The following is a 22636-nucleotide window of genomic DNA, read 5'->3' on the forward strand; positions in this document are numbered from 1 at the left end:
AAGGACCTATTTACTCCATAGGGCAATTTGGCTTAGAAAAGAAATATCTTCAAAAACATTTCAAACCCCTTTAGATTTAGAAATTCAAGGTGAAAAGGAAAGTTCCTTGAAACTAAAAAACAAACTACTTTTAAACTAGAAATCTATGTCACAGTTCAAGTTTCCAAATAGATACTATATAATGCTAAGTTTTTTCCCAATTAATGTTATCAGTAAAGATAAGCTCTATTGAGAGACTATTATTCTTAAACAATTGTTCTAATTTCGCTTGTAATCACAAGTTTCAGAAAGCCAACTGCACAGCAGGATATAAAGATACTAAAGAAAAGTGGCTTACCTTCAATGGGTACCTGAATTCTCTTTAATAGCCACAACTGAATTTCGGACTTATTATCCATTTGTGCGCCTTGGCAGCTGTTGTCCAGAGTAGATTCTGAAGAGGTGTCTAAAGACCCTTTATTCACATTTTCTCCTGTAGAAGAGGCCAGTTGCAATGGGAGGGACACTCTCTCTTTCACCCAGGTTTTATCTGGCTCCTTACTGCCCTCAGTTGGGGGACCACCTCCCTGTGGAAGAGAACTACTAAGGGTGATATCTATTCCCACTCGCTCAGTACTTTTGCCATCACTTAATTCTGCCTTCTGCAAGTTTTCAGGTAACTGTGACCCTTCTTTGTTCTTATTAAGGTAATATTCAATGAGTTTAACTTTATCTAGATCTTCATGTATGTTCAGTGTGTTCTCCACCTGGCTTTCTGGGGAACCAGACTGCTTGTCCACCTCTGGCATTATATCTTGCTTTTCGCAGGTTTCTAAATCTAGGGCCCCCTTCAGTTCGGCATCGTTATCCCTTCCTGCAAAGTTCAGGGCTGCTTGCACCTGCATCTCTGTAGTAGAGCCGATGATGCGGGACTTAGCCTTCCTTAGCTCTTTTGGGTCAAGAGAAAGGCACTCCTTTGAGGTGTCTCTTTTGTCCATTCCACTATCAGTCTGAGAAGAAAGTTCTTCCAAGTCAACAAAGTCATCATCTTCCCCTAAAAGGGAATTTTCTTTGGCTATAGATTCAAATGCAGCACGAGTGTCAGAAGGTTCCTTGCTGACCTTAGTCACTGTGGGAGATCCACTGGTTGCCTCTGTACAAGATTCCAGTGTCTTTAACTTGCCTGACAGAGAGCCATCTGAGGGCTTCATGTGTGTGTATTCTGTTGACTTCTCCAAAGGTCTTATGGATTCAGAATCTGAAGTGATGGTTCTCTCCCCATTCTGCTGCCGTTTTTCCTTGTTGAGAGATTTAAACTTACTGAAGGGGTTGATATCTTTTTCTGAAGCCAGGTCTTCCCATTCTCCAGGCCTGTACAGAGGACAAAGATCCTGAGGTAGGTCACTGTCGGGGGAAAAATGGTGGGTGCACATGGAATGTTAAAAACAAAACCAAAAACAAAATGGAGGAAAGGCAAAAACTTAAAACCCAACCAAAAACTAAAACATAAATATACCACAACTTAAATTTATGTTGAAATGATTTCAGAATGAGGAAATGAAATCAAGAAATTGACTTCAAAATGAAACATAAATAAATCACAAGGAGGGATAAAACAAAGAACCATGAGAGTTGCATATCCTACTAGAAGGACATGAATGATTTTTGAATTCATTTATGAACATGGAGATATCACACACCAAATTTTTAATGATGAAACAATGTTTCTGATATTTATGAAGGAAAGGACAATGGAAAGGAAGTGTTTTAGTACTATGACCTAAATTCTTTAAATATTCAAAGCTGTTCCTTTTTATAAAAATAATATATAAACCAACTACATTACTTCTGAATGGCCCATTGACTGAGTAGCTACTCATTTAACTGTTGTATAAATTACTAGCCCTGAACCCTAATTTTGAGTTTCAGCACTTTGGACCTGATGTTTTCAAGAACAGATATCCTTCTACTCTTGAGGGAGATGCAGGAATCTTCCACTATTACTGTGAATATACAGCACCTGCTCCATTTTACACTTTATAGAAAAATAAATCAAGTAAGCTCTTAATAATACTTAGGTTAAAATTCTTAATTTCTTGACTCATAACAATACCATTTTACCTTATGGCAATGGGCACTGGTTTATCAGCTGAAACATACCGTCCCTTAACAACAGATGCTTTTCTACCCAGATCTGAATTACACAAAAATACTGATTAGACGTGTTCTCCAAAGTTTACAATAAATGGTCAAGAAACATAATCTTTAAGCCATGGGCTAGCAAGATTTTGAGTAACCTGTATTTTCACTTACCGTAGTATTCATACTGGGTTAACACACAGATATATAAAGACCCTTTTTAAAAATAACATTTTTAGATTTCAGAAATAACTCTGTTTTCTAAAAAGGCTAGATCATATTCAGGTAATACTTTACTATCCTGGCTTTGAAATAACTAGGGCAAGAAAGCCACAAAGTACCAGGAAGTTCTCAAGTTGTAAGATTATCCCCCCAAACTTATTTTATAAATCACAGGCATGGAACAGCCATGCTTTTCCAACAGAAAATAAAAGCCTACATAATTGCTCTGACAGATGCTTTAAAAAGCTTCTTTAATTCATAATTCATTTCAATTCAAGAAGCATGTGTCAAGCCCCTCCATGCCATATGCTAAATGCTGACTTTCACAGTGTCTCTGTCCTGCAGGAACCTGCATGCACAAAAACATCCTAGCCAGCACTAGCATCCCAGGAGACAAGAAACATGCTCCAATCCTAGAGTCAAATAAACTAGTGCATTAGGACCCCACATTTAATTTGGCATCTTAAAGGTTATAAGAAGTCTTAGAACAAAGAAACTCGGCTCTTCACATACTTGGTTAATGAGCAAAACTTTCTTCCACGAACATCCGAGACCCCTTCTCATGTCTTCCTTCTCTACGTAGCTTGACGCCCACAAACAGATGTGACTGCACCCTGCTCCGCCTCCTATGCTACCCTGTCCGCCCCTCCCTTCTTGTTCACCTGCCTAGTCCAAGTGGAGACTAATTTAACTCTCTGGTTTTTTGCGCCGCAGCTGCCGAGCACTGCTGGGGCAAAGTCTACAGTGGGGTCAACTGGCACAACTGTTAATGTTTTCTAGACTCAGCCAGGCACCTAACGTGGATAATAATCCCTCCACTCGCTCCCTTCCTATTGTCTGCCTGGGGCACCTGGACTTAGGAAATGCCCCACACAAAAAATATGAAGTGTGAAGGTGAGGATGGGGAGATCTTACACACACACACACACACACACACACTTAAAAAGAAGATTTGCACATTGCAGTTAGATCATTTGAACTTCTTGTTTTACAGACAACTTTTAATAATGAAAATTTAAGCTATTTTAAACTTTTAAACACTTGATGGAATTCTGAAGTCAATACTGATTTTATATCACACTGATCCCACTCACACATTCTGTTTTGCCCATTGGTGCATATACTGTTCACTAGACTGAAAAGTCTTCACACACTTCGATCCAAGGCAGGAATGTGCACGATTCTGAAATAAACCGAACACAGTAGAAGCCAATTCTTAACTCTTCTCTCTCCCTCCAGCTACAGCATTAACCCTGTACCCCAGATCATTAAACACAATCTCACAATGAGAGAGATCTTTCTGTAAAGACGTACCTCCCCTTTCTATTCTTGAAAAGAATACTTAACATCCTGAGCTGAAGATGTGCCACAGTATTCCTCCACTAGAAGCCATCATTGGGCAAGAAATGGCCCATCGGCCTGGCCATCCACTTCTAAACTGAACTCCCTCTCCCCTCATTCTCATCTTCCTTCCTCTTGTTACAGAGAACCTAATGTTCATGCCTTATTTCCAGAACTCATGTCTCACGTCCTCTTCTCTGCCTCCACCTGGGACTCCAAGGCAGCTGGCCGCTCCCTCCCAGGGGTCTTCGTGGGATGCTGTGCGCACCTCTCTGCATACGACACACTTAGGTATCACTTCTCTCCATCTGTCTCTTGCACCCACGAGACTGCAGGCTCCTCAAGGGCAGAGGCCATGACCCACTCATCTTCATACCCTTGTCACCCAAGGGACACGCAATAAGATGAAGTAGAAGCCTCCACAGCTCGGACAACAAGATTCCCCAGAATGATGAACAGTTTCAGAGACGAATGAAAGGTTCACATAATAACAGCTTACACTTGGTACATATCAGGCTATTTTCTAAGAGTCTTGGTGCATTAGTACGTTTAGTTCTTAAATACAGCCCTAAAAGCTGAAGAATACTGTTCATTCCATCGAACAGATGAGAAAACTGAGGCTCAGGACTGAGTAACTCGGGCAGGTCACAGCCAAGAGCCAGGGAAACCCGGGCAGTGCAGCTCCAGACTTAGTCATCCTGCAGACCTGCCTGGCTTGCCACACTGCCACCTGCTCCTCTCGCTTGGATACTTCCGGCAGAATTCACAAACCGCTTCAGTGCCTGTGCTCTGTGCTAGCTGTAGGAGCTTGGAGTTGGGGAAGGGCCGAGTGGGTCAGACGCCAAGGACTGTGGGAGTCCAGGGAAACCTGCTGGTATAAACCCCTAAGGACTTTGTGTCTGGGTTAGTTCTCTAATTCCCTTCTCTTCTTTTCCTAAGTCCCAACGGCTAGCTTCCCTTTGCACAAGAAGGACCCACTGCTTTCCCTCGACCTTCCTATCCCTGAGGATTGATGAAGATTTTTACTTCTAGTAGACATACAGAAATAGAAACATTGACAAAGTGACAGTAAGAATTCAATTATCCCTTGAAATGAATCGATTCCCTGAGCTCTCTTAAACCTCCTTGTCTTTTTTCATGGGGAGCTTCCTTCTCTCTCTCTCTCCTTTTTTACCAAAAAGCCCCTCAGTTTTAGAGGGCAAAAATAATCAAGACTAAGGTAACATTCAGTTACCAGTGTTACTCCCTCTTCACACCACAGCAGTCCGGCTACAGAGGCAGCGGCCTCCACACTCTCCACGCCGAGCTCTCTCCATGTAGGATTAAGGGAACATGGGAGTTCGAAGACTGCCTATCCTAGAATTTGAATGAGAACAACGTAACTCTGTGTAACAGCTAAACGGAGAGAAAAACACTATTCTCTTATCGGTAACCTAACATTCTTTCAGAGAAACTTCATTTCTTCTTTCATTAATTCATTAAGAACACACATTGCTTTTCAGAAAAGACAAAGAAATACCATTTTTATGTGCTGGCATTTTTGCTTTTCTCCTTTCATATTTGTATGTTCAACCTTTCCCTTTATCTTCATTTCCTCTCATTTCCCTATTTTTAAAAAATATTTACTGCACAAATCTTCCACCCTCAAATTCACCTCTACACAATCTCACTCCTGCCAATGCCCTCACTTTTCATTGCATCTAATTCTCCAAATACCCGAGGGTTTTTTGTTTGTTTGTTTTGGTAAACAAAGAAATCTCTCTTACGATGGCAAGGCGTCTTTGATCTTCATGTGGGAAATGTCATTGTAGAGAGCAATGGAAACCACCTCTTCCATGGGGCAAATGAGGCCATACTCCTCACAACCATTTTCAATGACCAGGGGATCAGACTTGTGAGGGTCAAACATGATGTTGTTAGGAGTAACGATCATGACGCCTCCGACCACACCCTGTGGGAGAAAGGGAGAAAGGCCAGGATCGCTACAGGCAGAAATGCAACCACCACAGCTGCTTTAATGAACTCATGCTGCCGTTCCGTTGACTCTGGGGAAGCACGGTATCCCCCGTGACGATTGTGTCCCCTGTCAGAGGGCTAGAAATGCAATGTTGGGTCGTTGGGTACTGTGTGGTGAGGCAGAGAAGAGAGAGCTGCCTCGCTACCGCGGTCCACCGAGCCTGGTTCTGGCAGAGCTGCTGCCATAGCCCAATCATGGTGGGACCTTGGGTTGCACGTCGATATCTCACACCCCCCCTTCGCTATTACATGGCAGGGGCTGTCCCAAGTGCTTTCCCACATGAGAACTGGGTGCTTTACAATTCACTCAGCACACGTTCACCACGTGTCCGACAAGTGCATGGCACTCAGCTAAGGAAGCATCTGTCTCAGAGCCATGGTGCCAAATGAGAGTCCTAATATTTTTCTCTAAAAGGTTTAGAAAGGCTACATTCAGCAAAATTTGACACAGATAGGAATATGAAATTTTTACAGCCAGAAATAAATACAACTAAACTGTGGAAGTTAACAGCAAAACCCAACAATTTGGTGGGAACTTCTGTCTGAAGCTTGGTCGTCAGTGTACTGTTTTAGAGATGGCCACAAGGGTATTATCGACCAGAGATAGCAAGACACAGAGGACTGCCCTGTAGGCAGACTATCTTGGTACTCCGAATGAGTAACGGATCATCTTTGTGAAAAATTCTGCATTTCAAGCATTACTTATTCTTGGTTGCAAAAGTTACAAATGCATATTGATAATGTATCTTCCTACCATTTGGAACCTGGCATAAAGTCTCTACTATGAACACAGGAATTCACTTTGTATCAACATAACCTTCTTCAGAGGCTCACTGAAAGTTGGATTTGCTCTTTGTAAAACACACCAACCATCAAAAAACTAACCACACAACATAGCAGACATTATGTTTTAATACCAGCATCTCCAGCAGCAAACGGGTTGAGAATTTCACATTTTCCAAGTTAGGAACTAAGATCTTTACATCAACTATCCCTTTTAGTTACCACTGCCCTACAGATTAAATTTTATTATTATTCCTATTTTACAGATGAGGAATATGAAGCTTAGGCAACTCCAATACCATGCCCGTGGTCTCAGAGCTAGTGGGTAGCAGAACAGGATTTTAAATTCACCGAGTCTAACTCCAGCCTTTGCTATCAAGCATATATTATATTGGCTCCCTAGCAATGTATGGGCCAAGAACTGAAAGAAAAAAATGATAAATCCAAGGTCACAAAGAATCATATAATATGTAAAATGCCAGGCATCCAACAGGGGAAAACAAATGGACACTTATGAAATCTTATGGTGAAACTTTGGGAAAAATATTTTAATGTCTCCCACATTGAGTAATTTGGAACCTACTTTAGTTTTCCATGGAGTTCAAGAAAAGGAAACAAATTACACTGCCATATACCTTTCCGTCGGTGAAGTATCGGCAATTCATTTTTAGAAATTTTACCACGCCTGGCTCATCTTCTTCAGAAGTGGATGATAAGACTCTTTCAATGGGTTTTAAGGCCTTTCTTGCTAAGTCAGCATCCTTTAAAAAAGCAAAAATTCCCCAAATCAAATAGAAGCATTGTTTACATAGATTATTTACATAAATCAAGCCACGCAAGTTCCCTGTAAGGAACTTGTTTCTATTTAACTTGAACAGGAAAAGAGGCAAATATCCTTCATCCTTCAAAAATTATCACAAATACAGTAAGTATCCAAATCGCGTTAAGGTTTAAACAACAAGTGCGTATGTATGAAACCATAAAAATGGCTCATCAAATGTTTATAGAAAATAACCTAAATGAAGGAATTCATATTTGACTCATGGTTCAAGTTCTCTAGACTTGGAGTAGAAGCTGTACAAATCAACGATCAGTCTCATTGAGAGCTTAACGTCATACTTCTACATAAATGAAGTGTGCGTTTTTGCCTCTGAGACCTTAAATGTGAACAGGTTTCTTTTCGATAGGATGCATTCTCTCAGCTAATGACAGATCCTTACCCCTACCCCTGTGGGGGAATTTCAGATGACAACCTGTGAAAAACAGCATGTAAAATTGTACAACTCAAAATACGTATTTGGTAAATATGAATGTCAGCTCACAAATGCCATACATACAGGCAGCTTATCGTATTCTGCATCTGATGATGAAGGAGAGACAGTAGCACCAGGACTGGACGATGATAACCTTAAGGTACTGGAAGGAAAGTTGGCATCTGGCACAAAAAGGACCTGCGAATGGGAAAGAGAAGCTGAGGGTGACAATCGGGCAGGCACACACTAGGCAGGCTCAGAACAGCTGCTCTCTGCACAGGAGCATGCTAAGTACATGGAGGAGACCTAGTCGGCCTTCGCAAAATGCGTTAAGTGCCTTGGGGCTTTCTAGACTAATCCATGAAACAATACTCTGTAACAGGAATATGTGCAGTGCAAAAGGTAGGGGACACACCTACAGATGCTGCAGGAGCTCACAGAAGAGAACAAGGTGGGGAGCACCCTGGGCGGGTTGCAGACAGCAAGTGGGTCCAAGTGAAGCTCTGAACAGTACGGGAGATTTAAATAGGGAGGAAAGAAGCTTCCAGGGAAGGGTACTAATAGTACAAGGGAAGACAGGAGAGAGTAGCATGGCGTGCTTCTAAACATAACACCTGTGTCAGGAAGAAACGGAACGAATCCACGCTTGCTAACTCTAAGCAGGCCCTGCGTGCTAGCAGAGTAAGATCACTGTATGTAAGTCGTATACGGTCATATCAATAACCTCAATACTTTCTCTTCTATCACTGTCAGCTTACCTAAAAACAAATATTAAAATCTCCCAAATTGTACAAAGAGCCTCCTCCTGCAAAATGTACTGGCTCCTGAAATGTCATTATCATCTTGTCATTCAGCACACTTCCAACGAGACACGTGACATTCTAGCATATACCATATACACTCTTACAATGATGACGTCTACTGTTATAAAACATAATTAGCATTAATCATATAACAACTGTTCAACAGTGTTTGTTATTCACTCTTCCCCATCTTGTCTCTGTTTTAACTTTAGTTATTCAAATCTCTCTTCAATCCAGAAAAAATGTGAGGCAACAACAAAGACACCTTATGACGAAGGTAGGAAAACCAACATCAAGGAGAAGTAAGACGAGGACTAATTACCACTGAAACTACGTGCTCCAAAATTAGTGAACACTCATTGAGGGGTGAGCCATAAAACACGATCTGAGTTTCCAAATAACCAATGCAAAGGGACAGACATCATTTGTCAGCAGAATTCAACTTCCATAAGATAAAAAGAAACCAGTTTCTCATAAGTATTTTCTCCTTGAATCTCATAAAGAGCATTCCAGGCTAAACTACTTGTCTTTGATGACACAGTGATAGTTAATACAACAACTAGTTTTGGAAGACCGTTCTTTGTAACATCTTCAATGTGGATCAGTGGCAAATGCCACCGTGTAGAGCTCCAAAAGAGCAATTACTGAGCCCTAAAATTATGTGGTCTCTGTAGACAGCTCTCTTACTTACCTTACATATCTAGACTGATGAACAGATGACATTTCTTCCAAGCAGTCCTCCATGAATTTTTTTTAGGTATCTGAGCTCTAGATAAGTGTTAGGCAACACAGATCAAGATTCTATTGTCTGGCCTGTTCTAAATGTCACATCAAAGGGATAATTCCTGTGTTTACAGAGTTCGTTGCAGTATAAATAGAGGTGACTGTTGGATACTGGGAGGCTCAGTAAAAACACCTGCTACCTCAATATGGAAGTGAGCCTAGGACATGGGCAGGGTAACGTTTAACCACTGACTTCAGAAAATAAAGCTGGGTCTGCTCCAACACACAGGCAAATGGGGGACATGAGGTCTTCATGTTCTTTACCGTAGAACAAACCTGCTGTCATTTTAGCCTAGAAAATTTTCTAAGCATGTGTAGCCAAGGTACCCGGTGAATATAAAAACAACTTAAACCATGTCTCTGCAAGGTAACTTCTGAGTGTACTCAAGATAAACTACGTGAAAAAGTACATTCTTTGCACATGTCCTGAAATTTGATGTAAGTACCCAAACTAACAGCCAAACTCAGGACCTTCTAAAAAATTTTTATGCCTCAGTTATTTAAAGTTTGTCTGTTACTGGTTTTGGTCTTTTAAGCAACAAAAAGTCTATAGTAAGATTTTAGTTCAGTAAATTACAACTTCCTCTGAAAATTACCTCTTACATGTGGTCAATCACCCAACCAGACCAGTTTCCTTTCCTACCTCATGGTGACCATCAAATCAGTCTCTAGAAGGGTGAGTCTCAAACTTTTTGGAATCAGAGCAGATAAAACCAGCTTTGAGTTATCAGATCCACCGAGATTAAAGGGATACCTGCCCCTCGACGCACTAAGACAAAAAGTTACCTACAGTTTTTGAAAGCCCATCAATTTCACTCTTCTTGATTTCTTAACTTTGTCAGCAAAATCCTGATTAGTGCTGGGTCCTGGGACAGCCAACAGCACATAACTGGTTATATGAGGGACTAGACAACAAAGCAAAGGTTATCATAGAAAAGACATTAAGGAGGGCACGTATTGCATGGTGCACTGGGTGTTATACACAAGTAATGAATCATGGAACTTTGCATCAAAAACTAGGGATGTACTGTATGGTGACTAACATAATATAATAAAAAAACATTATTATTTAAAAAAAAAAAGAAAAAAGAAAAGACATCAGAGATATTGTGGCCCAACCCCCAATTTCAGGGATTAGGAAAGTGAGGTCCAAAAAAGGAAGGGACTTGCCCATGTCAAACAGCTACCACAAGGCCAGTCAGAAACAAAGCTTTAGGGCTCCTATTTTGGGTGTTTTTGCCATTACAATCAGCATATTAAAAGAGTCCTTTTACCTCCTGTTGGCTATTGGACCTTAAACTAGTACCAATATTTTGTTTATGGACATAGTTAAAAAAATAAGAAAAAACTCTAAATTACGTTCCTACATTCTAGTGACTATAGTCTTCAGCCTTGAATTAGTAAATATACACCTAGGTTCTCTGCTATGAGTTAGTGACATATTATGTACCAATACTCCAGATTATAAGAAACCTCAAAAAGGACAAATCTATTAATTTTCCTAGAGATCAATTTTTATGAATTTTTGAAGAGTTTTAATGAATATTTCCCCTCAGTTACCTGGTATCGGCAGTATGTTAATTTCTCCTTTTGACAAGGACATTAAATACTAAAAGCACCATAATAGAAACTGGCCAACTCAGGGCCTGTTGGCTTCATATGGGGCCCTTGAATGAAATGCAAAGAATATCACCACTTCCTCAATAAAGTTGTACTTAAAAGTAGCAGTATCTATTCTGAAAGAATCAAATGTTACTATCATGTAGAGGGGCAGAAAGATACTCAGGTAAGTCAACAATGAAACCAGAATGTGCTCACGGCAGACGGTTCTATGGATAGAAGGGGAAACTTGGCCTCAGTTAGGACGTGCCAATGACTGGGTCATTTATATTTATTGGCTAAATGTAGTTTGAAAGTAGAAATACAAGAATATCTTAATATGTGGTAGGTACTAAAAGAATTTGCTGGTTTAACTGACAATGGCAAAATTACACAATTAGTCAATTTCATTCAGTTTAATAAATGAAGTATTAAAAACCTGGGAAAAAAATCATATGGCTTTTTCTTGATAGTCCTGCTGAATTTCTCTGCTTTTGGCTGACTGACCATTTTTTTCAGGTATCAAATCAGGACAAAAACAACAAAATTCTGCCTTATTTAGTTAGTTATTTTAAGTAGGCTCCATGCTCAGTGTGGAACCCAACTCAGGGCTTGAACTCATGACCCTGAGATCAAGACCTGAAATGAGATAAGAGCTGGACGTTTAACTGACTGAGCCACCCAGGCACCCCCAAATTCTGCGTAATTTAAAATCCAATGATGTCCATTATATATCCCAAGAGTAGAATAAACTGGAACTTGCACTTTTAAATTAAACATTCTAAGAACATTTGAGTTACATTCTACAGAAGAAAAAGTCAAATTTAACTTCTCTTCATGCCATAGGGAACACCCACAACATAAACCAATGATAGTTAACTGTGTTAATCATTTGCAAAGCATTCATCTCTGAACAGTTCCTCAGCTCCAGAATGCTTTTAGAATTCTTGATCTAAGGGAAAGATTGAACCAATGCCCATCAACACCAATGTTAATCCTGTGACACTAACAGTGAAGCATTAAACATGGCATTAGAGATAAATGCAAAATTTCTAAAAAGTAATATCCAACAAGAAAAGAATTACCTGGCCTGGAACAATAGTATGTGTGAAAAGTTTATTCAGTTCCACTAATTTATTGGGAGTGATGTTAAACTTCAGGGCTATGGAGTTTAGGGTGTCCTGGCTTCCAGCCTAGAATAATCAGACAAACAAGATTCAAAATATAAAGCAAAAACAAAAAACAAAAACAAGCTTTACTTTTAGTAGCCAACATTCATCTATTTGTGATATGAGTGAACGAAAAGTAGTTCTCTCCAGACACATTATGAAAAAGAAAATGAATACATTCTCAAGTCTTAATAAAACCACAGAAAAGCGGTCTTAAATCAGTTCATTTCTGGGCTCCCTTATCTTCAAATTTCAGTGTCCACTAATTAGATTTCTAAATCTACTTTGGCACAGCTTAGCTGCATGGAGTAGAAGTTCATGAGATACAATACAAAACTGTAAGTAGAAAAGAAATAAAATACATACATAGTACCCACCCAAAAGGGAAGTCAGGGCTACTTTCTCTATTCTCAATGTTCTGTCTCTTCACTGCTCTAAAGGCTCTTAGATGGTGACCTGTTAATGGCTGATTTCCTCAGTGTCAGCCCAACACACAGAAGGTACTCAAAACATTTGACCAATGAATCCAATGGAAGGCAAAGAAATGGGAAAGAAATTCAGATTAGCCAATCACTGCTCAGTCATTAAAATGACAACTTCTCATGGTCAGCCAAATTAATGTCTAAATCTGTGAAACCCGTGATACATGCCTCAGGTGGAGGTTTCTTTCCTTCCCTAACAGAGGCGGAACGGGACTACAGAGGGCAACGAGATGATGGGAAACTTCACAGTAAACAGCTCTACCCAAAACAGTCTGCTACCTCTGGGCAGGCTAATATCCCAAACTCCCTGTCTAGGCTCACTGGATGGAACTTGTTAGTGGGAGGTCACTCTGGTGTGTGTCACTAAGAAGTTCCCATCTACAGCCCTGGGTCAAGACCTGTGGCTGTCCTGATATGCAAAACTGGCTTCCCCAGGTAAGCCCTGAATGAGGCCACGAAGGGAGGTGGCAGCAGGAGGTCATGGACCAGTGAAGATGCTGATGGACAATGAAACTCACCACTGCCCTGAGCACCAAAAGGCCCCCGACCAGATGAATGCTCTTAGACTAATCAAATTCACAGTTACAGATGACACCAAAATGACCTCAAAGCATTTCTGGAACAAGTTAGTATATAAATACATGTATTTTTTAAAAGTCATTGAAAAATTAACAACATATGCCCCTACTTCTACCCTGAGCAAAACCAGCCTTACTAAAACTAGAAAAATAAATAAAAATGTTTTAAAGTACACATTGTTTTTCCAATATTAGATATTTACATAATATATTCACATCTAGGGGTTTTCAGGGTTTAGGAGTCAGTACAAGACACACCTTGAGAATGGAGATTAGAGCTAGACTGTTGGATCTGAATTGCACATTTGCAACTCACTAGCTGTGTGACCTTGGGTCATTTGCTTAACTTGTCTGTGTCTCGGTTTCTTCCTCCATCAAACAGATAATTAAAATTCCTGCTTCACAGCACTTACTTCATGGCAAGTGATCAAAAAATTTGTTTCATATTTTTAAGAACAAACTTGTGGAATATACTGTTTAGGGAGTTCAGGGAAGGAAAAAAACGTTAACAATCTGGAGTTATTATGTAAGGATAAGACATAAATACAGAATCAAGCCAGAGACCCTGGGACAGATACTGGAATCATTAAATGTTTAAAACAAACAGATGCAAAAAAACAAAAAAAATTAAAAAACCCTAAACAAATGTTTGAACATCCACAGCTCTGGAGCAAAATAAGCAATCTAGTCAGCGCTAGCATGGTTCTCTAAACACAAAGTTAGGAATCACCTTTTATTCCCAATGGCAAGTACAAAAAATAACTTGCCAAGTAAAACTAATCTCCATAACCTACCAAACAGGCAGGTACATCAGCATTACTAATTTGATCATCTGTTTCTGTAAGTTAATGTGGGGGTCGCTATTTACTCGCACTGCATCATTCAATATATACTTTGTGAAGCATCTCCTAGCCAACACCTCTTCTCATTTCTTTGAAGGGGCTTGTGAATAATACTGCTGGATACACACATGGCTTTAGAGTTCATATCATTATTAATGATAAATAATCCAACACTTCTTGAGTCCCTACTAGGAGGGTAAGGCACTGTGCGAGGTGTCATGGGGATCAAAAACATATTGTAGACCGTGGTAAAGTGAAACAAAAAGTCACCCCAAATCCCTTCTGGAAAGGACTAGTCCTATAACCCCCAGAAAGATGCCTGGAGATATTCACAGAGCACTGAGCATGAAATGCCTGTGCCAGACTCTCCTGTGAGACTCTAGAAAGGCTTGGAGATCATTTACCATTCCAAAAGAAATGCCAGGGAAGGATCAGGTCTTGCTGGTTGCCTTACACAGAGCCTGGCATAACGTATGAATAATCAGTAGAAAATAAATACACACGAGAAAATCACAACCAGGCAATGGCAACAGCACTTCATTTCTTATTAGAAGTCAGAGAACACTCCTCAACAATGCTACTTCAAGGTGAATTAAAACAAATCTAGAACTGAGTGTTTACTTTGTCATAGAGCTGGGATAAATGGACATAGCTCCTGGCCTCCAGGAGTTCACTCTTCAGGAGAGGGATAAGCACATACTGTGAAAGTGCAGGAATGGACACATTATTCATCTATCCATTCAACAGTATGGAAGCCTATCCCCGCAAGCACCAGAAATACAATGGTGACCAAAAAGGGGTCTTTCTCCATGGGTCCAAGAATTAAGGCACAAGACAGACATTAAATAACAATCACATTAGTGAATTAACAGTGTTAAACTGAGATAAATTATGTAAAGGAACATGAATATGAGAGAGTAAAATCAAGGGATCTGGCTGGCTGGTCACAGAAGATAAAAATGAAGTCATGGAAAGAAGATGTCAAGGACAAAGTTCTGGCTTGCAGAAATGTGTGGCTGATGGAGCTGCTGCTTCTTGAAAAAATACCAAGCCTGGAGGTCTAAGTGGATATGATGAGTAGCCAAGTGAATCCGGTTATGGAACTCAGAAGGCATGGATGCAATGAGACCTAAAGTTGGCCATCTCTGGCATATCAAAGGTAATTCAAGTCACAGGTTGAATGAGATTGCCCAGGGAGAAAATATGGAGGGAAGAGAAATGACCTAGAACAGGGCTTAAGAAGCTTCATTGATTAATGGCCACATAAGAGGAATGCAGCTAAGGGGCAGGATGTGTCAGGGGGAAACATCATGCAAATCTAGTGATATTAACAAATGTTCATACCTCCTGTTTATACTTACAGTGTATTCCATAGTACCATGGGGCTTCTGAACCACCATCTTCTTCTCTTTTTTATCATGTGTTTTGTTTTGATTGTCATCTGAAGAATAAAGTGTACGTAAATAATTTCATTTTCAGGGATCGAGGATAGGGTACATTAAAACATTAAAAATACAGTACAGTAAAACCCACTTTCAGAGCACCTGGCTGGCTCAGTCAGCAGAGCACGAGACTCCTGATCTTAGGGTTGTGAGTTCAAGCCCCACACCGGGTATAGAGATTACTTAAAAATGAAATCTTTAAAAAAAAACCAACAACAACACTTTCAAACTAACAACAACAACAAAAAAAGACACAACTAGAAAAATGGACTAAAGGCACCAATAGACCATACTCTTAAAAAAAAGTATTCATCAGTGAACACTTGAATAAATGACTTACGTTAACTATAATCAAATGAAACAAATAACAACGAGGTAATGTTTTATGGTTATTAAAGTAATGGTTTAAATGATAATATATAATGATGCAATTAAAGTAAAACTAGTATAGTTATGATGTACATGATGTAGAATGAAAATCAATACCACCCTTTTTTTCATTGAAGTATAATAAAAATAACATAGTGAATCAATAATTCTATGCATTACTCAATGTTCACCATACAATGTTATTATATTATTACTGATTATATTCTCTATGTTGTACTTTTCATCCCTGTGACTTATTTATCTTATAACTGGAAGTTTGTACCTCTTAATCCCCTTCACCTATTTCACCCATCCTCCCGAACCCCACCCCTCTGGCAACCACCAAATTGTTCTCTGTATGTAAGAGTCTATTTTATTTGTTCATTTGTTATTTTTAGTTCTACATATAAGTGGAATCATACGGTATTTGTTTTTCTCTGTCTGATTTATTTCACTTAGCATAATACCCTCTAGGTCTATCCATGTTGTCACAAATGGCAAGATTTCATTACTTTTTATGGCTGAGTAATATTACATACACACACACACACTCATTCTCTCTCTCTCTCTACACATATATATACACACAGCCACATCTTCTTTATCCATTCATATATCAGTGGACACTTGGGTTGCCTTCATATCTTGGCTATTGTAAATAGTGCTACAATATATCTCTTTTATTTCGTGTTTTCATTTTCTTTGAGTAGACACTCAGTAGTGGAATTACTGGATCATCTGGTATTTCTATTTTTAATTTTTTGAGGAAGCTCCATACTGTTTTCCACAGTGGTTGCACCAATTTACATGCCCACCAACAGTGCACAAGGGCTTCCAGCCCTTTTACAAAGTGATTTGTCAATATGCAACAATAGCCGTAAAAGTGTTCATTCTTTGATTCAGTAATCTTTCCCTTAAGGATTTATTGTAAAGAAAAATTCAAAAGAAGAAAACCTCCGTATATCATAATATATGGTTTGTGCAATGTTATTTATAATACTAAAAATCTAGGAAGACCAATATGCCCAACAACATATTGTAAGTTGGGCCATAGACTTTGCTATTTTTATAGGCCAAAACGGGTCGACCTACGGTTTAGCAGCTGCAGTATGATTTAAATTAATCCCCATGGTTAAATATATCCCGATATAATCAGCCCAGATACTGAAAACCAGAGAGACATACTGCAATGGATAAAAACTAAAGTGACAAAAAACATAAAATTGAATTAACTATATGAAAAGATGCTCTAACTTGTATGTGATCAGAAAAAGGCAAATTAAGACGAGGCATCGTTTTACAGCTATTAGCATGGCAAAAATCAGAAGGTTGGATAATTTTAGTGTTGGCAGAGATGTGAACGGCTAGTAGGAATGTAAGCTGGTGTAGCCATTGCAGCAAATTAAATATATATAGCCCACATGACTCAGCAATCTAACGCACATACACCCTCTCCCAGGAGGTATACACTTTATAAGTATCATAAAGTCCCTTGCTGGAGGATGTCGTCGGTGGCAGCAGAAAGCTGGAGGGTAAGCAAAATGTAGTAGACATGCTCTGGGATTCTAGGCAGCAATTAGAAATAACGAGCCAGAAGTATATACTGCACCATGTTTACATCAAAAGAAAAAGAATGGGATGTACAGAACACCACCAAGAGGTATATTTACAACAGACGCACACAAAGAACTACACGTTTTCAAGGCCACATCCAAATAAAAGTCTACGCACCGAACACAGAACGTGCGCAGCAGGGAGAGAAATGGGCGTGGGGAATGAGGATACGAGGAAATTAATGGATAAATAACCAGGAGCCTAGCTCCCACCAGCGATGACACGGCACGAACTCAGAAGTGTGATTAGCTCAGCACTCTACATCTGAGGTCCCGCAGCCTCCCACACCCCACACGCGGGTCCACAATGTCACTGCATCCACATGACAAGTATGAGCGTACTGAGAACTGGAAGGTAACACAAAAACACGAAGAGGTTAATTCATGTGGTACTGATCTGCCTTTTAAATATCTCCTTTATAGTAATATAAAGAAAACAAGAAAAAAGGAATAGATGCTGTCACTAGAGTCCCTTTCCAGTCATTTTTAGGTTCAGTTGGGTCCATTCACAGAACCAAACAGCCTCTGGAAATTCCTCCAGACTATAAAGAAAGTGACCTCCCTCCCCTCAGGTGGCCACGTCTAAATGACTTCAGGAAGAAGAGACAGACAGTGTTTTTTAGATCTCCAGATCTCTAGATTCTGTAGATAGGGAAAATTTACACAGCCTGATGAAACACCCAACCACAGTATTTTACAACTCTTACGATCTGGTATTCCATCCTTCTCTATGTCGGCTCTATTCTCTGGCCCACCCTCCTGCCCTTCTCTGGTCACTACAAACAGCTGTCACCGTAGGTGCTCTTGCGTTCACAACAAGCTCTTCCCATCCTTTTGTAAGCGCTTCCCATTTCTAGAACCTATCCTCTTCCCATCTGTGGCAGCTTCTGGTCCGTGCCTGTCCATAAACTGTGCGTAATTATTTCTGGTCCCAGTGGATCGCTGTTATAAGCCACCAGACCATGAGTTTCCATACTGCTCAGCTGCAAAAGAGAAACAGGTGCTGGCTGAACTTTTCAGGATAAAGTTAACCTGCACGCCTGAATTAGTACAAACTTTTCCTTTGTCACAGGTGGGTAGGCCAGAAAAATGTTAAACATAGTAACATTATAAATAAAGGGGGGGGGGAAGCCTTCCCTCCAGAATCTAAGACTTTGAAATTCTTGAGATAAGGACCTTGATGTCTACCCATGTTTTAATATCGTGTGCCATAATATCTTCACACCATAATAGCACAAGGTAGGGGCGCCTGGGTGGCTCAGTCGGTTAAGCTTCTGCCTTCCACCCAGGTCACGATCCCAGGGTCCTGGCATCTAGTCCCGCATCGGGCTCCCTGCTCAGCGGGGAGTCTGCTTCTTCCCCTGCCCCTCACCCTGCTCATGCTCTCTCTCTCTCACTCTCAAACAAATAATAGCGCAAGGTAAAGCTTCATATTGCTTCCTCATTTTTTCTTTCATTCAATTTAAAGATGGCCAGCCAGGTGTCTCCGTGGTGAAGTCCCGCGTACCTCACCTAGACAGGCTCTGCAGCACATCGTCCATGAAGCCCCGGAGAGAGCCGCGAAGAGGCGGGAGCTGCCCTGGGCCAGGACCCGTCGGGCGCGCTGCAGGAGGGGGCTCCACCTCCAGGGTTTCAGGGGAGGGCCCCTCACCATCTCGAGGGCGGAAGTATCTCCCGGGGACACTGACACCTCTGCTTCCAGCCTCAGCCGCCTCAGCCCTTATATCGACACAAGCTCGGACCCTCCCCCTGCTTCGGAGAACCTGGAGCAAATGACGCAACAGGATCTCCTGCCGGAGGGGAAACCTGACCAGATGTTCCTCAGAAACCATTCCGAGCAAAGCAACTGACCCTCCTCCCTGCCCTGCCTCAGGAAAAAAAAGTCTTCAGAGGCAGTTTTTTGCGGCCCAGTAAGACAGTGACTGTGACAAAACTGACACAACCCCTAGAGGAGAGAAACATAGGCCCTTTGGCCCAGCCTGTCTCATTTCTTATAAATCCCAGATGGGGGAGTATCTGTGTTGACCTTGACCCGGGTAGACTTGCCCCCAAGCCACGCCTCCTCTCTTCCCACCCCAGAGGGGGGCCGGGTGTCCGTGACACAAGGCTCTCCACCCGTGCATCTGAGGAGATTCTAGACACAAGTTTCCTGAAAGAAGCCTCCTCTCCGTTCCCTGGGGCTAACTGAAGTTCACGTTCAGGGGTACATCCAGGGCCCACAGCCGCACGAAGGCTGATGTGAAGGAATCCTTTGCAGCGGGGTCTGTGAAGTCTTGGATCAGGCTGCAACTGCCGAAGCAACACTTCTAAGAGGAGCCGAGGTTTGAGGGCAGACCCTAAGGAAAGCTTACCCCTCGGGAGTGAAGAGAAGGGTGACTCCTGGGAGTGGGGAGTAAAAGGCTCGGAAAGTGAGTGCAGTGGAGAAAAGCTAAAGGAAGACTGTACTGACAACGTCAAATGCTGCACAGAGGAGGAGAAATGAACACCGGCAAATGGATCCCTGGGAGGCCACACAGTTCCTGACTTGGAAACTGGAAGGATCTCAAGACAGATGGTGTTAACCCTCTCAGGAAAGTAGGGACAAGGCCTTTCACTAAAATGAAACAGGGGCAAAGACAGGATTGGGAGCTTAAGGGATTGTGAAATTTGGATGAATTACCAAGGTTTCCACGGCGTGAATATTGAAAGAAGCAATAAGGGTTCACGAAGGGGTGGGGTCTAATCACCAGGGTGACAGACCATGTGTGAAGTGAACAAATACCGTGCTGCCTTAGCCACCTGGGGGGTGTAGGGCAGCGAAGGGAGCGCAGTGGCAGGTGAGGGGCCCTGAGATGCTGCAGAGAGCCGAGTGGCCTGATGTATTCCTGTCCTACTGCTACTGTAACGAGTTATGACAAACGGAGTGCTTCCACATTAAAAATAAGCACTAATTTAGTATCTTACAGATCTGTAGGTTCCAAGTCTGACATGGGTCTCAACAGGCTGAAATCAGTGTCTGGAGGTCTTACTTTTCCTTTGTCACAGGTGGGCAGGCCAGAAAAATGTTAAACATAGTAACATTATAAATAAAGGGGGGAAAAAAGCCTTCCCTCCAGAATCTAAGACTTTGAAATTCTTGAGATAAAAGGACCTTGATGTCTATCCATGTAGACATGGAGGAAAAGTGAGTTAATTTCCTTGCCTCCTCCAAGTGCTGCAAGTAGGCTGCTTTCTGGCTCAAGGTCCCTTTCTCCACCTGCAAAGCCAGCTACACCCAACCGAGTCCTCCCACATACCATTTCTCTAGCTCTTCCTCCCCTTCTGGTGCCCTCTTCCACTTTTAAGGACCCTTGGGTTTATACTGGGCACACGTGGATAATCCAGGATGCTCTCTTTAAGGTCAGCTGATTAAGCAACCTTAATTCCATCTATAACTTTAATGTGCCTTTGCTGTGTAACCTAACAGGTTTTGGAAATTAGGACACAGACCTGCCTACCACAGGTGGAGAACAGGTTTATAGGAAAAGATAAGAGGCTCAGATTCAAAGAGGGAATACTGGGGGATTCAAGTAGTGATCTGAGCTGTGAGTGTGCTGGGGGATCGTAGGGGATGTTAAGGAATGCAGCACTGGCTAGATGTTCTGGTTCTGAGAAAAAACCCGCAAGAATAAGACAATACCAATGTCGTTCAAACCTAAGCATTTGTCACAGACCACTGGAGATGGGGTGAAGTCAGGACAATAGACATTGTTCACTACTGTCCTTGAAAACAGAGACAAAAGATAACTGTGAATTCCCTGGATCTTGATTCCATAATCTCTATATAGATACAGGAAAGACAGAAAAGACAGTGTGTAGCCTTTTTTTTCTGTTACTAATGATCTGAATAAAGCAGAAACAGAATGTGGAAAGTATCAGGGCAAATTCTGTACTCACCTTAACACTTAATCGGTGTGTAGATGTCCTCTCCTCTTACTCTTCTTGAACAAATCCATTCTCTCCCTTCCTTCCATCTCTATCATAAGACCATCTGAATGGGGTACACGAGCTGACAGCACAGGACCTTCAACAACTTGTCTAAAAAGGGAGGACAACTGTCCATGGCATCCAAATGAAATGGATTTGTAGGGGCAAAAATTGTCTATGTCTCTCCCGATCTTTCTATGAAAGGGGCACCCTGATTTATAAACAGAATCTACTTCCAATGACAGGCATATCCCCACGCTGGGAACTGATGCATTTGGCTGTGACAGTTTGATGATATGAACCATAAAATCAAGTCATGTGCCATCTCCCTATGTCACTAAATATTTTTCTGATTACAATTTGGTTTGGGGGTCAAAATGAGCTGAGTTCAATTAGCAAGCCTGACACATTCTCACAGCTGTGCAATGTTAATGAAGTTATTTGAAATCTTTATGCCTCTACTTCTTTATCTGTAAAAGGAAGAACTATCTCATAATGTTGTTCAAAAGATTAAATGAAATGACAAGCACAGTGTTCATCTCAAAGCCTGGCACAGAGTAAGTGCTTAACAAATGCTAGTATTAATAATAATGCAGTCAACATAAGTTAATAGCAATTTGAATAGAGTAGGGTATTAGAAGAATTATAAACCTTAAGCAAAAAAATTTCATTCCCAGAACACAGGAGTGATAGAACATTAATATGACGGATGATTATCAATTGTTTAAAAGAGAAAAACCAGATCTGATCACCACTTGGATACATGCCAAGGAAGCCTTCAACGAAATTAAACAGCCATTGTATTAAAAAAAAACAAAATTTAAAAAAATAACACCAGGTAGAAAACTAAAACTGGAAGTGAACTTCCTTAACATGAAGAACTTTTAGTTACTCTTTGATATTCATTAAAAATATGCTCCTGAAAAATCAACAGAACCCTAAAAGTTGTATATTAAAGGCAATTTCCCTGTGAGAACGGAAGCTGAATGACCTCATGAGATCACTTCCTGGTCTGTCCTGGCTTGTTCCTTACTAAACACAGCCTGAACTAAGGCACCACTGAGGCCCCAGCCCCACTTTCTAGAAGACAGACTCTAGGGTATGCTGTGGGAGAAATACCCGCAGGCACTGCGGGCGCTCCACCCCATTCTTCTTGCCCCGTTGTTCTGTGGGAGACAGGAGTACACGCAACTTCAATAAAGCTCTCAAGGCTTCAGGGGATAACATCTCCCACTCCGCTAACTGTAACAAAGACGCTAACCTAAGGTGATACAAGAT

At 41.1% G+C, this 22636-nt stretch overlaps 1 protein-coding gene across 7 annotated transcripts in view; it reads right to left on the reverse strand.

The window, feature by feature from the left end:
• NCOA7 (nuclear receptor coactivator 7) overlaps positions 1-22636 on the reverse strand; it is a 154858-nt gene that overhangs the window by 43392 nt on the left and 88830 nt on the right. For 6 of the 7 annotated variants that reach the window (XM_026504750.4, XM_057311067.1, XM_057311066.1 and 3 more), the window contains 6 exons: positions 15351-15430; positions 12004-12111; positions 7818-7931; positions 7116-7241; positions 5448-5632; positions 338-1383 (listed from right to left, as the gene is read on the reverse strand). In XM_026504750.4, coding sequence (XP_026360535.1) covers positions 338-1383; positions 5448-5632; positions 7116-7241; positions 7818-7931; positions 12004-12111; positions 15351-15430 — 1659 coding nt within the window. The remainder of the gene's footprint in view (positions 1-337; positions 1384-5447; positions 5633-7115; positions 7242-7817; positions 7932-12003; positions 12112-15350; positions 15431-22636) is intronic. The other variant, XM_057311069.1, reaches the window with a different exon arrangement.

Source organism: Ursus arctos, unplaced genomic scaffold (assembly GCF_023065955.2).
Source record: "Ursus arctos isolate Adak ecotype North America unplaced genomic scaffold, UrsArc2.0 scaffold_13, whole genome shotgun sequence".
NCBI lineage: Eukaryota > Metazoa > Chordata > Mammalia > Carnivora > Ursidae > Ursus > Ursus arctos.